At 42.9% G+C, this 14,721-nt stretch overlaps 1 protein-coding gene across 1 annotated transcript in view; it reads left to right on the top strand.

Moving 5' to 3' along the window:
* The window catches only part of afg3l2 (AFG3-like AAA ATPase 2), an 85,143-nt gene that overhangs the window by 2,885 nt on the left and 67,537 nt on the right, over positions 1-14,721 (top strand). The window contains exons 3-4 of the mRNA XM_078541062.1: positions 645-719; positions 1,031-1,143. Of these exons, the coding sequence (XP_078397188.1) occupies positions 645-719; positions 1,031-1,143 (188 nt within the window). The remainder of the gene's footprint in view (positions 1-644; positions 720-1,030; positions 1,144-14,721) is intronic.

Here is a 14,721-nt window from a genome sequence, read left to right as displayed (position 1 = left end):
ATGGGTAATGAATGCTGGCCTTGCTAGCAATGCCCACAACTTATGAATGAATTTAAAACAAAAATCTATGCTGCAAACAGCAAAACAGAAATATTGTAAAATGTGTTAACTTAAAACGTTTGCTGTGAAGTTAATTGTAGGTTATAATTTATGTCTTCCTTGTTGTGCATCCATAGAGTTGACTATGGGTTTACCAATCCCACCTTTGTAATTGGAATGGTAATTGTGGGTGCAGTAGTTGAGTGATCTCCGCTAGCATAATTTTGACTCCTTTAATAACCCACAATCCCATATTTTTTTCAGTTGGAAATATTCTCATGATTCCAAGACTACAAATAAATTTCATGACAAAATCAACCTGTTTCTATGAGATGGGTGAAGTCCAGTAAACAGGAACAGGGTTAAGGGATATATCACCTTGGGCCATGTCAAAGGTTATCCATCACAGTACCAGGATGTAAAAACTATTATACATTCCCATAGGAGATGCACAGAATTACCCTAATTGAAATTCTATCCCCAGCACAGGGGCTGAGTCATGTGCTTCTGTGTTGATCCTTAGTGTTGCCTAGAAAGGTTTAACTGAGCTCACACTACATGTAATTCTTAAACTGATTTTTATATTAATGTATTATTTCATTCAGGTTTTGAAAAATATTTTCCAAACAAAAAATCCAAAAGAGCAAGTGAATCCAATGAATCATCCAGTGAGGCAAAAGGTATTACTTGTAGTTTATTAGCATCACATGATTTCTGAACGATTTATATGAATTTAGAAATATTACTTGGTTTAAAATTAATATACAGAAAGTGTGGCCTCCATTAGGATATCGCACTTATAAGCAACCTTTCCTAGTACTTAATTTGTATAATAGTTGCACACATTAATTTAGAAAGTCATTCTGACAAGTTAAATAAAGTGAATTTTCCACTATTCTCATTGAATATTCACAATGTTTAAGGACCTAACTAATTGGAAATGGAGACTGGACTGTTTCTCATTAACATTCATTTATTGCATATTTCACAGAGGCAAAATCTGCAAATTCTCAGCGTACAGGGAACAATGGTGCAGGTGGTGGAAGTGGAGGAAAGAAAGGAGGCAGAAAGGATGAGTCTACCTGGTGGGCCAGATTACAGAAGGTATTTTCTGATAATACTTGTTCTAATCTGCTTGTGGAAAGTTGAATTCCCAAAATTCTAAAAACGTTGATTAGGAAGAGTTCAACTCTTTAACCAACAGGAGTAAGCCATTAAAAAAAATAATTCAAGGAATATGGGTGTTGCTGGCTATGCCGGCATTTATTGCCCATGCCTAATTGCCTTTGAGAAGGTGGTGGTGAGCTGTCTCCTTGAACCGTTGCAGTCAATGTGGTGTAGGTATACCCACAGTGCTGTTAGGGAGAGTGCTCCAGGATTTTGACCCAGCGATGGTGGAGGAATGGCAGTATATTTCCAAGTCAGGATAGTGAGTGGCTTGGAGGAGAACTTCCAGGTGGTGGTGTTCCCATGTGTCTGCTGCCCCTGTCCTTCTAGATGGCAGTGGTTGTGGGTTTAGAAGGTGCTGTCTAAGGAGCCTTGGTGAGCTCCTGCAGTGCATCTTGTAGATGGTACACACTGCTGCCACTGTGCATTGGTGGTGGAGGGAATGAATGTTTATGGATGGGGTGTCAATCAAACGGGTTGCTTTGCCCTGGATGGCGTCAAGCTTCTTGAGTGTTGTTGGAGCTGCGCTCATCCAGGCAAGTGGAGAGTATTCCATCACATTCCTGACTTCTGCCTTATAGATTGCGGACAGGCTTTGGGGAGTGAGGAGATGAGTTTCTCACTGCAGAATTCCTAGCCTCTGACCTGCTCTTGTAGCCACAGTATTTATATAGCTCGTCCAGTTCAGTTTCTGGTCAATGGTAACCCCTAGGATGTTGATTGTGGGGGATTCAACGATGGTAATCCTTGAATGTCAAGGGGCGATGGTTAGATTCTCTTTTGTTGGAAATGGTCATTCCTTGGCATTTGTGTGGCACGAATGTTACTTGCCACTTGTCAGCCCCAGCCTGGATATTGTCCAGTTCTTGCTGCATTTGGACATGGACTGCTTCAGTATCTGAGTCGTCACAACTGGTGCTGAACATTGTGCAATCACCAGCGAACATCCCATTTCTGACCATATGATGGAAGGAAGGTCATTGATGAAGCAGCTGAAGATGACTGAGCCTAGGATACTATCCTGAGGAACTCCTGCAGTGATGTCCTGGAATTGAGATGATTGACCTCCAACAACCACAACCATCTTCCTTTGTGCTGGGTTTGACTCCAACCAGCGGAGAGTTTTCCTCCTGATTTCTGTTGATTCCAGTTTTGCTAGGGCTGCTTGACGCCACACTTGGTCAAATGCAGCCTTGGTGTCAAGGGCAATCACTCTCACCTCATTTCTGGAGTTCAACTCTTTTTGTCCATGTTTGAACCAAGAGTGTAATGAGGTCAGGAGCTGAGTGACCCTGATGAAACCCAAACTGAGCATCAGTGAGCAGATTATTGCTAAGCCAGTGCCACTTGATAGCACTGTTGATGACTCCTTCCATCACTTTACTGATGATCGAGAGTAGACTGATGGGGCGGTAATTTGCCGGGTTGGATTTGTTCTGCTTTTTGTGTACAGGACATACCTGGGCAATTTTTCACACAGCTGGGTAGATGCCAGTGTTGTAGCTGTACTGGAACAGCTTGGCTGGGGGCACGGCAAGTTCTGGAGCACAAATCTTCAGTACTATTGCCGGAATATTGTCAGGGCCCATAGCCTTTGCATTATCCAGTGCTATATCTGTCTCTTGATATCAAGAGGAGTGAATGGAATTGACCGAAGACAGGCATCTGTGCTGATGGGGACCTCCAGAGGACAGTGAGATGGATCATCCACTTGACATTTCTAGTTAAAGATTGTAGCAAATGCTTCAGCGTTATCTTTTGCTGATGTGCTGGGCTCCCTCATCATTGAGGATGGGGATATTTGTGGAGCCTTCTCCTCTAGTGAGTTGTTTAATTGTCCACCACCATTCACGACTGGATGTAGCAGGACTGCAGAGCCAAGTTCTGATCCATTGGTTCCGGAATCACTTAGCTCTGTCTACCGCTTGCTGCTTATGCTGTTTGGCATGCAAGTAGTCCTGCGTTGTAGCTTCACCAGGTTGACACCTCATTTTTAGGCATGCCTGGTGCTGCTCCTGGCAAGCCCTCCTGCATTCTTCATTGAACCAGGGCTGATCCTCTGACTTGGTGGTAACGGTAGAGTGGGGGATATACTGGGCCATGAGGTTACAGATTGTGGTTGAGTACAGCTCTGCTGCTGCTGGTGGCCCACAATGCCTCATGGTTACCCAGTCTTGAATTGCTAGGTCTGTTCAAAATCTATCCCATTTACCATCTATTTATGGGATGTGGGGGTTGCTGGCCTGGCCAGCATTTATTGCCTATCCCCTAATTGCCCTAGTTCAGAGGGTATTAAGAATCAACCACATTGCTGTGGGTCTGGAGTCACATGCAGGCCAGACCAGATAAGGATGGCAGATTTCTTTCCCTAAAGGTCACTAGTGAACCAGATGGGTTTTTACAACAATTGACAATGATTTCATGGGCATCATTAGACTTTTAATTCCATACTTTTATTGAATTCAAATTCCACCATCTGCTGTGGTGGGATTCGAACCTCGATCCCCAGAGCCATTACCCTGGGTCTCTAGATTACTAGTCCAGCAACAATACCACTACAATATCTCCTCCCGCCTAAAGTAGTGCCACACAACATGGAGGATATCCTCAATGTGACGTTGGGACTTTGCCTCCACAATGACCGATGCATGTGCAGCAGGCAGGGTGATGAGAATGAGGTCCAGTTTTTTTTTTCTCTCTCGTTGGTTCCCTCACCACCTGCCGCAGACCCACTCAAACAGCTCTGTCCTTTAGGACTCGGCCAGCTCCGACTGTAGAGGTGCTACCGAACCACTCTTGGTGATGGACATTGAAGTCCCCCACCCAGAGTGTACCCTTGCCATCCTCAGTGCTTCCTCCAAGTAGTGTTCAACATGGAGGAGTACTGATTCATGAACTGAGTTGGGGGAGGCAGGGGTGGCGGTATGTGGTAATCAGCAGGAGGTTTCCTTGCCCATGTTTAACCTGTTTCCATGAGACTTCATGGTCGTCCAGAGTCGATGTTGAAAACTGCCAGGGCAACCCCCTCCCAACTATATGCCACTGTGCTGACATTTCTGCTGGGTCTGTCCTGCCTGTGGGACAGGACATACCCAGAGTTGGGGATGGTGATGGTGGTGTCTGGGATATTGTCTGTAAGGTATGATTCCGTGAGTATGACTATGTCAGGCTGTTGCTTGACTAGTCTGTGAGACAGCTCTCCTAATTTTGGCACAAACACCCAGATGTTAGTAAAGAAAACTTTGCTGGGTTGTCAGGGCTGACTTTGCTGTTGTTGTTTCTGGTGTCTAGGTCGATGCCAGGTGGTCCGTCAGGTTTAAATCCTTATTGTAAAAGCAAAAAACTGCGGATGCTGGAAATCCAAAACAAAAACAAAAATACCTGGAAAAACTCAGCGGGTCTGGCAGCATCTGCGGAGAGGAGCACAGTTAACGTTTCGAGTCTGAATGACCCTTCAACAGAACTAAGTAAAAGTAGAAGAGAGGTGAAATATAAGCTGGTTTGGTGGGGGGGGCCGGGGGAACACAAGAAGAGCTGGATAGAGGGCCAGTGATAGGTGGTGATAACCAAAAGATGTCACAGACAAAAGGACAAAGAGGTGTTGAAGGTGGTGATATTATCTAAAGGAATGTGCTAATTAAGGGTAGAAAGCAGGACGAGTTGTACCTGTACCTTGCTCATCCTGCTTTCTACCCTTAATTAGCACATTCCTTTAGATAATATCACCACCTTCAACACCTCTTTGTCCTTTTGTCTGTGACATCTTTTGGTTATCTCCACCTATCACTGGCCCTCTATCCAGCTCTTTTTGTCCCACCCGCCCCCCCCTTAAACCAGCTTATATTTCACCTCTCTTCTATTTTTACTTAGTTCTGTTGAAGGGTCATTCAGACTCGAAACGTTAACTGTGTTCCTCTCCGCAGATGCTCCCAGACCTGCTGAGTTTTTCCAGGTATTTTTGTTTTTGTTTTAAATCCTTATTGACTTCCTAGCGATTTGTTACAACCGAGTGGCTTACTAGGCCATTTCAGAGGCCATTTAAGAGTCCACTACATTGCTATGGACCTGGATTCACATGTGGGCCAGACCAGGTAAGCATGGCAGATTTCCTTCCCTAAAGGGCAGTCTGACGACAATGGACAATATTTTCACGGTCATCGTTGGACTTTTTATTCCAGATCCTTATTGATTCAATTGAAATTCCAACATCTGCCGTGGTGGGATTGGAACCCAGGTTCCCAGAGCAGTACCCTGGGTTACTAGGCTGGTGACAATACCACTACGCCACTGCCTCTCAAACCTGTTTTGCCATTCAGTGAGATCATGGCTGATCTGCGACCTAATTCTATGCAACTCCATCTTTGCCCCATATCCCTTTCTACCGTTAGTTAACAAAAATCTGTCAATCTCAGATTTAAATTAACAATTGATCTGGCAGCAGTTAGTTTGCAGCAGAAAGTTCCAATCTTCTACCATTCTTTATCAGTATAAGCATCTTCTAATCTCTCTCCTGAAAGTTCTGCTTCTAAATTTTACACAAGCCTCCCAGTCCTAATCTTTCCAACCAGTGGAAATAGTTTGTCTTCATCACCTTATCTGTTCCCCTTAATATCTTGAAAACTTTGATGAAATCACTCTTTAACCTTATAAATTCCAGGGAATACAGCCCTGGTTTGTGCAATCTGTCCTCACATTTTAACCCTTGGAGTTCTTGTATAATTCTGATAAATCTACTCTGCACTCCATCCAAGGCCAATATATCCTTCTGAAGGTGCAGTGCACAGAACTGCTCACAGTACTCCAGGTTATGTATAACTAGCACCCCCTTTGTATTCTAGGCCTCTAGATATAAAGACCATCAATCCATTTGTCTTTTTGATTATTTTCTGTACTTGTTCACGATGTTTTAATCAGCTCTGTACCTGGGCCCCCAAGTCTCTTTGGACCACCACTGTTTCTAACTTTTCACCATTTAGAAGGTACTCCGTTTTGTCCTTTTTAGATCCAAATTGGATGACTTCATATTTGCCTACATTAAATTCCATGGAGAGGAGTTTCCCCTCATTGGCTTGGCCTGATGAGTGGGTCCGGGAGCGGCTGCGCAACGGCCCACTGCCCATGATCAGGCTCCGACCGCGATTTCACGCTGGCTGGTCAATTAACAGCCAGCCAGCAAGAATCACGCACTGAACTACTCAGCGCTGCCTAGTGGGGCGGGAGGGGGGGTGAGCGTGGAAGTCAGCACATGCGCGCGAGTGTGCTTAATGAAAGCCCCTGAAGGCACAGAGCTGCCTCAGGGAGCTGAAGATTTCTAACATAATATTTTAAAATCGTTAAGGTAAACAAGTTCCCTCATGTGACTCTGTCACATGAGCAGGGACATGTTAAAAATGAGATTTAAAAATTTTTATTTTATTTTTAATTAACGTCGGAAACCTCATTCTGCCTGTGGATGAGGTTTCCTCAAAAATCCAAAGGCCGCTTGACCTTTTCGCCCGCCAACTGTAAGGTTAGACGGGCAGGGAAAAATTCACTTTGATTTATTAATGGGCTTGGCAGCCCTCTTAAGTGTCGGCAGGCACACTGCTGACTCCTGCATGCACCCGCTGACCGAAATATCGCATGAGTGTGCGATGATGTCGGGACACTCGCCCGACGTCATCGTGTGCAATTTCACGCTTGTGCTTGTCAGCGTGCACCCACGCACTAAACTGAAAATCCAGCCCCGTTTGTCACAGTTTGCCCATTCACTTGATCTTTCAATACCTCTTTGTAATTTTATACTTCATACGAACATACGAATTAGGAGCAGGTGTAGGCCACTTGGCCCCTCGAGCCTGCTCCGCTATTCAATAAGATCACAGCTGATCTGATTGTAATCTCACCCCCACATTTCTGCCTACCCCCAATAACCTTTCACCCCCTTGTTAATCAAGAATCTATCTAGCTCTGCCTTAAAAATATTCAAAAACTCTGCTTTCACCAGAGAGTTCCAAAGAATCATGGCCCTCTGAGAGAAAAAAATTCTCCTCATCTCTGTCTTAAATGAACGACTCCTTATCTTTAAACAGTGACCCCTTGTTCTAGATTCTCCCACAAGAGAAAATATCCTTTCCACATCCACCCTGTCAAGACCCCTCAGGATCTTAAAGGTTTCGATCAAGTCACCTCTTACTCTTCTAAACTCCAATGGATACAAGCCTAGTCTGTCCAACCTTTCCTCATAAGACTACCGCACATTCCTGGTATTAGTCTAGTAAACCTTCTCTGAATTGCTTCTAACGCATTTACATCTCTCCTTAAAAAGGCAACTAGTACTGTACACGGTACTCCAGATGTGGTCTCACCAGTGTCCTGTACAACTGCAGCATAACCTCCCTCCTTTTGTAATCAATTCCCTTCGCAATAAATGGTAACATTCTATTAGCTTTCCTAATTACATGCTATATTTGCATACTAACCATTTGTGATTCATGCACTAGGACACCCAAATTCCTCTGAATCTCAGCTCTGCAATCTCTCACCATTTAGATAACAAGCTTTTTTATTCTTCCTGCCAAAATTGACAATTCCACATTTGCCCACACTATACTCCATTTGCCAGATCTTTCCCTCTCATAACTTATCTATGTCCCTTTGTATCCTTCTTAAGCCCTCTTCACAATTTCCTCTCCTACCTATCTTCGTGTCATCAGAAAATTTAGCAACCATCCAAGTCATTTATATAAATTATAAAAAGTTGAGGCCCCAGCACTGATCTCTGTGGCACACCACTCGTCACATCCTGCCAAACAGAAAAAGACCCATTTATGCCAACTCTCTGCTTCCTGTTAGCTAGCCAATCTTCTATCGATGCCAATATGTTACCCCCTACAGCATGAGCTTTTATTTTCCGCAATAACCTTTGATGTGGCACCTTATCAAATTCCTTCTGGAAATCTAAGTACAGTATATCCACCGGTTCCCCTTTAGTTATAGCACGTGATTCCTTCAAAGAACTTCAATAAATTAGTTAAACTTGATATCCGTTGTACAAAGCCACGTTGACTCTGCTTGACTGCCTTGAATTTTTCTAAGTGCCTTGCTATAACGTCTTTCATAATAGCTTCTAACATTTTCCCTATGACACATGTTAGGCTAACTGGCCTATAGTTTCCTGCTTTCTGTCCCCCTCGCTTTTTGAATAAATTAGTTATATTAGCTATTTTCCAATCTAATGGAACCTCCCCCGAATCTATGGAATTTTGTAAAATTAAAACCAATGCATCAACTATCTCACTAGCCACTCCTTTCAAGATGTTAGGGTGAAGTCCATCTGGACCTGGGGATTTGTCAACCCACAGCCCCAACAATTTGCTCAATACCACTTCCCTGGTGATTGTAATTTTTCAGAGTTCCTCCCTCCCTTCCAATTCCTGATTTACAGCTATTTCTGGGGTTACTTATGCCCTCTATAGGGAAGACCAATGCGAAATAGCTGTTTAATTCATCCGCCATCTCTCTCTTTTCCATTATCAGTTCCCCAGACATACACTCTTTAGGACCAACGGTCACTTTGTCTTTTTTTATTTAAGTATCTATAGAAGCTCTTACAATCCATCTTTATATTACTAGCTAGCTTTCTCTCTTACACTAATGGATTTAAGTAATGGATTTCTATTAGCACTGCTTACAATTGTGTCTCTGAGTAACTGGCAAACTTGGATATTTGGCTTTCTATCACATCAACTTAAGTCATGAATAAATACTGTGAATAGTTGAAGGCCCACCCAGTTTTTTTCGGGATACCGCTTATCACATACTGTCAATTAGATTACCTGCACATTATCCCTACTCTCTATCCCCTGCCACTCAGCCAGTTTCTTAACCTGGTAAATAATTTGCCTTTAATTCCATTAGCTTCAACTTTAGTTAATGGTCTCTTACAAGACGCTTTATTAAATGGCCTCCGGAAGTCCATCCCTGTCCACTACTTTGGTCATTGCTTCAAAATATTCCATCAGGCTAGTCAGGCACAATATACCCTTTCTAAATCCATGCTGGCTTGCTCTGATTAGTTGAAAATTTTCAAGGTGTTGAGCCATTCTATCCTTGCATAGAGACCCTGGTAATTTCCTGATGACAGATGTTAGGCTAACGGGCCTCTCATTCCCTAGTTTTATTCTCAAATAGCGGAGCGACATGCGCAATTTTCTAATCTAAAGGTACGGTTCCAGAATTGAAAGAACTTTGGAAAATTAGCGTTAGGTGACAGCATTGACAATTCCCTGTTTACAACTTTGGGGAGGAAACCATCCGATTCTGGGAATATGTTTTTTAGTGCCATTAATTTTTCCATTATTGTTATTTTGCTTACGCTAATTTTGGGAGTCCCTCTCCCTGATTCAATATTAGTTTCAATAAAATGTCTGACATGCTAACCTCTTTCTCTACAGTAAATATTGAAGCAAACATGTCTGCCATTTCCTTATTTTCATTGACCATATCAGCATTATCAGTTTACAAGAGGCCCACATTGTTCCTGACTACCCCCTTTTTTGTTTCTAATGTAATTTTAAAACCTTTGTGTTGATCTTGATATCCCTTGCAAGTTTCTATTTGTATTCCCTTTTTGCAGTTCTTACCATCTGTCACCCTTTGCTGTTTTTTTTATCTGATACTTGGCAAGATCTATGCTGCATTTTGCATTTTTGTATGTGTTTTAAAAAAGAAAAATTATATTGTCCCTTCTGTGGTTGCCCATGACATTTTTTTTGGCAAGTAAATCTCTTTCCCCTTTGGGTTATAAACTAATTCTGTCTCGTATTAAGTTTTTTTTAACACCTCCAACTGATTGTCCACAGTGAACTGGACAAATCTGTTAATAGGTTAAAAAGCCTATTATTGTGTTTCTCATGTGTCGGTGCAGACTCGATGGGCTGAAGGGTCTCTTCTGCACTGTGATTCTGTGATCTCTATTTCCGCATTGAAGTCAGCCTTACTTAAATTCACAATCACCTTATTTGTTTCTCTTTCCTCCCTTTTCAACACTACGTAGAACGTGATCATATTATGATCACTATTAGATAAATGTTCATGCACCATTAGTTTGTTAACTAAGGCCAGAATTTTCCCGTCGGCAATTTGGGGGCGGGGCCCGCTGACCAACGGGAAAATGACGCAGGATGACGTCAGGAGGAACCCCTGACGTCATCCTGGTCCATTTAAATTTTTAGGAAGGCGGGCAGACAGCGAAATCAGCTGTTTGTCCGCCGACCTGTCAATGGCCAATTGAGGCCATTGACAGAGTAATTAAGATAATTAAAGACCCTGCCCGTCCAACCTTAAGGCTGGTGGGCAGGCCAGGAGCCCCAGCAGGCTTCTGATAATATATGAAACCTCATCCACTGGCGGGATGAGGTTTCATGTCCGTTTTTAAAAACTTTAATAAATTTTGTGTGATATTTATTAACATGTTCCATCTCGTGTGACATTGTCACATGAGGGGGACATGTTGTTAATTTTTTAACTTTTCTATTTTTAAAGTTTTTTAGACTGTCACTAATCTCCCTGAGACAGCACTCCTCCAATCTACCATTTTCCCTATCCTTCCTGCAGACCTCATATCCTGGGACACTTAGTTCCCAGTTCTGACCCTGTTGTAAAGGCTACCATCGTGTCATACCCTCCAAGTTGAAATTGCACCTGCAATTAATTCAGTTTGTTCCTGTACACTGTGTTTGTATATAGAGTGCTTCTTTGGGCCACATGCCCTAACCCGTCCTTCTGCTCTAATGTTTTACCCACATATTTCTTAGTCCACTCTTAACATTTATAACTGGGTTGTGAGCGTTGCTGACAAGGCCAGCATTTGTTGCCCATCCCTAATTGACCTTGAAAAGGTGGTGAGCAAGGACAGATCAATCATGGCAACCTTGGAGAAAAGAAGGCTGAGAGGAGACTTGATAGAGGTATTCAAGATCCTGAGGGGTATGGACAGGCTAAATAGTGAGAAACTGTTCCTACTCAAGAGAACATCAAGAACTAGAGGGCACAGATTTAAGATAATTGGCAAAAGGAGTAAATGTGATGTGAGGAAAATGCTTTTCACCCAGAGAGTGGTTGGAGTCAGGAGCAAACTTCCTGAAAGGGCAATGGAGATAGGTTCGATCAAGGTATTCAAAAGGGAATTGGATTGCTACCTGAAAAGAGAGAATGTGCAAGGTTATGTGGATAAGGCAGGGGACTGGGACTAGGTGGAACACACTTTCAGAGAACCAGTGCAGACACGATGGGCCAAAAGGCAGCCTCCTGCACTGTAAAGATACTGTGATTCCTAATGACCTCTACAAATGGTGAATCACTAAAATTGAATTTCACTAAACCTTTAGGTAATCTTGTTAACAAGACCGCGAAATGAAAATGATGGTGTACTTTATTCCTTCAAGAACTGTAAAATGTTCTCTATTTATACTCCATGCTGAGTTGGTTCTCGTGGCCATGTTGTTAGAGAAAGAGATCTCAACAATGTCATCAGTATTGTTGCTTAATTCACCATTTGCAAGTATGCCAGAGCAATGTGGGAGAATTGGACTAGTGTTTCAAATTTTCTTTGATAATGTTCATGTGAAGCACCTTGTGACATTTTACTGTGTTAAAGGTACTATTTAAGTGCAGTTTGTTTTTGTGGAATTTGACCTCAAGATGAAATCCAATTGTGAATATCAATAATGTCTAAAAGTGAGATTTGTACTGGGTGTTTAGTGCTCTAGCTTTCTTGTTTTGCTTTAGGAAATACTCCTGGGTAACTTTTATACAGATGATGGGATAGCGTATTAATAAAGGATGATATCGGTATAATAGTGAGAAATGATCTTGGATTGGAGGATTAAAATGTAGAATCCGTTTGGGTGGAGAATAGAATTGGCAAATAAGCCACTGGTGGGAGTAGATTAAAGGTCATCTGAGAGTAGCTACAATGTAGGGCAGAGTATAAATCAATAAATAATGGGGGTTTGTAAGAAAGATACTGCAATATCATAGGAGATTGTGATCTTCTTTAGACAAATCAAATTGGTAAAGGTAGCTGGGAGGATGAGTTCATAGGCTGTCTTCAGGACAGTTTCTCAGAACAATGTGTTTGGAACCAACCAGGGATCAGGTGTAGACCTGGTAATGTGGAATGAGACAGGATTACTTTATGCCCTTATGGAAAAGGATCCCCTGGGTAAGAGTGATCATGACATGATAGACTTTCACATTCAGTTTGATGGTGAGAAATGTGGGTCTGAAACAAGTGTCTTAAATTTAAATAAAGGCATTTACAAGGGTATGGAAGATAGAGCTGGCGAAAGTGGAATGGGAAAATAGATTAAAAGATAAGATGGTAGAAAAGCAGTGGCAGGCTTAAGGTGATATTTCATAATTCTCAACAAAGATATGTTCCATCAAGAAAGACTACTAAAAGGATGCACCATCTGTGGCTAACTAAGGAAGTTAAGGGTGGTATCAAATTGAAAGGAAAAACGGACAATTCTGTGGAAATTAGTGGTAGACCAAAAGATTGGGAAAATTTTAGAAACAACCAACCAGATTACTTTAAAAAAGGAAATTGGAGTATGAGGAAAAAACTGGCAAGAAATATAAAAACAGACAGTAAAAACTTCTACAAGTAACTAAAAAAGGAAAAGAGTAGCTAAAGTGAGCATTGGTCCCTTAGAGTGTGTGACTGGGGAATTAATGGGAAACAAGGAACAGGCAGACATTATGAACAAGTATTTTGTATCTGTTTTTGCAGGAAAAGACACAAAAAGAACCCCAAGAATAGTTGAAAAGCAGGGGGCAAAAAGGAGGGAGGAACTTAAAACATTCACGATCACCAGAGAAAAAGAACTGGGAAAACTAATGAGACTAAAGGCTGACAAGTTCCCTGGACCTGATAGCCTGCATCCCAGGGTCTTAAAAGAAGTGGCAGCAGAGATAGTGAAAGTATTGGTTGTAATCTTCCAAAATTCTCTAGATTCTGGAAGGTCCCAGTAGTATGGAAAACCACAAATGTAACTCCTCTATTTAAGAAAGGGGGAGGGAAAAAACAGGAAACTATAGGCCAGTTAACCTAACATCTGTCACAGGAAAAATGCTAGAATCCATTGTTAATGAGGTAGTAGCAGAACATTTAGGGTGGAGGCAAAGGGGTAGTGGTATTGTCGCTGGACTAGTAATCCAGAGACCCAGGGTAATGCTCTGGGGACCTGGGTTTGAATCCTGCAATGGCAGATGGTGGAATTTGAATTCAATAAAAATCTGGAATTAAAAGTCTAATGATGACCATGAAACCATTGTCAATTGTTGTAAAAACCCATCTGGTTCACAAATGTCCTTCAGGGAAGGAAGTCTGTTGTCCTTACCTGGTCTGGCCTACATGTGACTTCAGACCCACAACAATGTGGTTGACTCTTAAACGCCCTCTGAAATGGCCTAGCAAGCCACTCAGTTGTAACATACCACTACAAAGTCACAAAAGAGGAATGAAACCGGACAGACCATCCGGCATCAACCTAGGAACCAGAAATGACGCAATGGCAATTGCAGCCCTGTCAACCCTGCAAAGTCCTCCTTACTAACATCTGGGGGCTAGTGCCAAAATTGGGAGCACTGTGTCACAAATTAGTCATGCAACAGCCTGACATAGTCATCCTCACGGAAGCATAGCTTACAGATAATACCCTAGACTCCACCATCACCATCCCTGGGTGTGTCCTGTCCCACCGGCAGGACAGACCCAGCAGAGGTGGCGGGCACAGTGGTATACAGTCAGGAGGGAGTTGCCCTGGGAGTCCTCAACATCAACTCCGGATCCCGTGAAGTCTCATGGCATCAGGTCAAACATGGGCAAGAAAACCCCCTGCTGATTACCACGTACTGCCCTCCCTCAGCTGATGAATCAGTGCTTCTCCATGTTGAACACTACTTGGAGGAAGCACTGAGGGTGGCAAGGGCGCAGAATGTACTCTGGGTGGGGGACTTCAATGTCCAGTGGCTCAGTAGTACCACTACTGTCTGAGCCGGCCGAGTCATAAATGATATAGCTGCTAGACTGGGTCTGCGGCAGGTGGTGAGGGAACCAACAAGACGGAAAAATCATACTTGACCTCATCCTTACCAACTTGCCTGCTGCATATTCATCTGTCCATGACAGTATTGGTAGGAGTGACCACCACACAGTCATTGTGGAGACGAAGTCCCACCTTCTCATTGAGGATACCCTCCATTGTGTTGTGTGGCACTACCACTGTGCTAAATGGGATAGATTTCGAACAGATCTAGCACCTCAAGACTGGGCATCCATGAGGCGCTGTGGGCCATCATCAGCAGCAGAATTGTACTCGAACACAATCTGTAACCTCATGGCCCAGCATATTCCCCACTCTACCATTACCATCAAGCCAGGGGAGCAACCCTGGTTCAATGAAGACCACATGAGGGCATGCCAGGAGCAGCACCAGGCATACCTAAAAATGAGGTGTCAACCTGGTG

Source organism: Cetorhinus maximus, chromosome 4 (genome assembly GCF_964194155.1).
Source record: "Cetorhinus maximus chromosome 4, sCetMax3.hap1.1, whole genome shotgun sequence".
NCBI lineage: Eukaryota > Metazoa > Chordata > Chondrichthyes > Lamniformes > Cetorhinidae > Cetorhinus > Cetorhinus maximus.
This window is presented reverse-complemented; position numbering and strand designations above follow the sequence as displayed.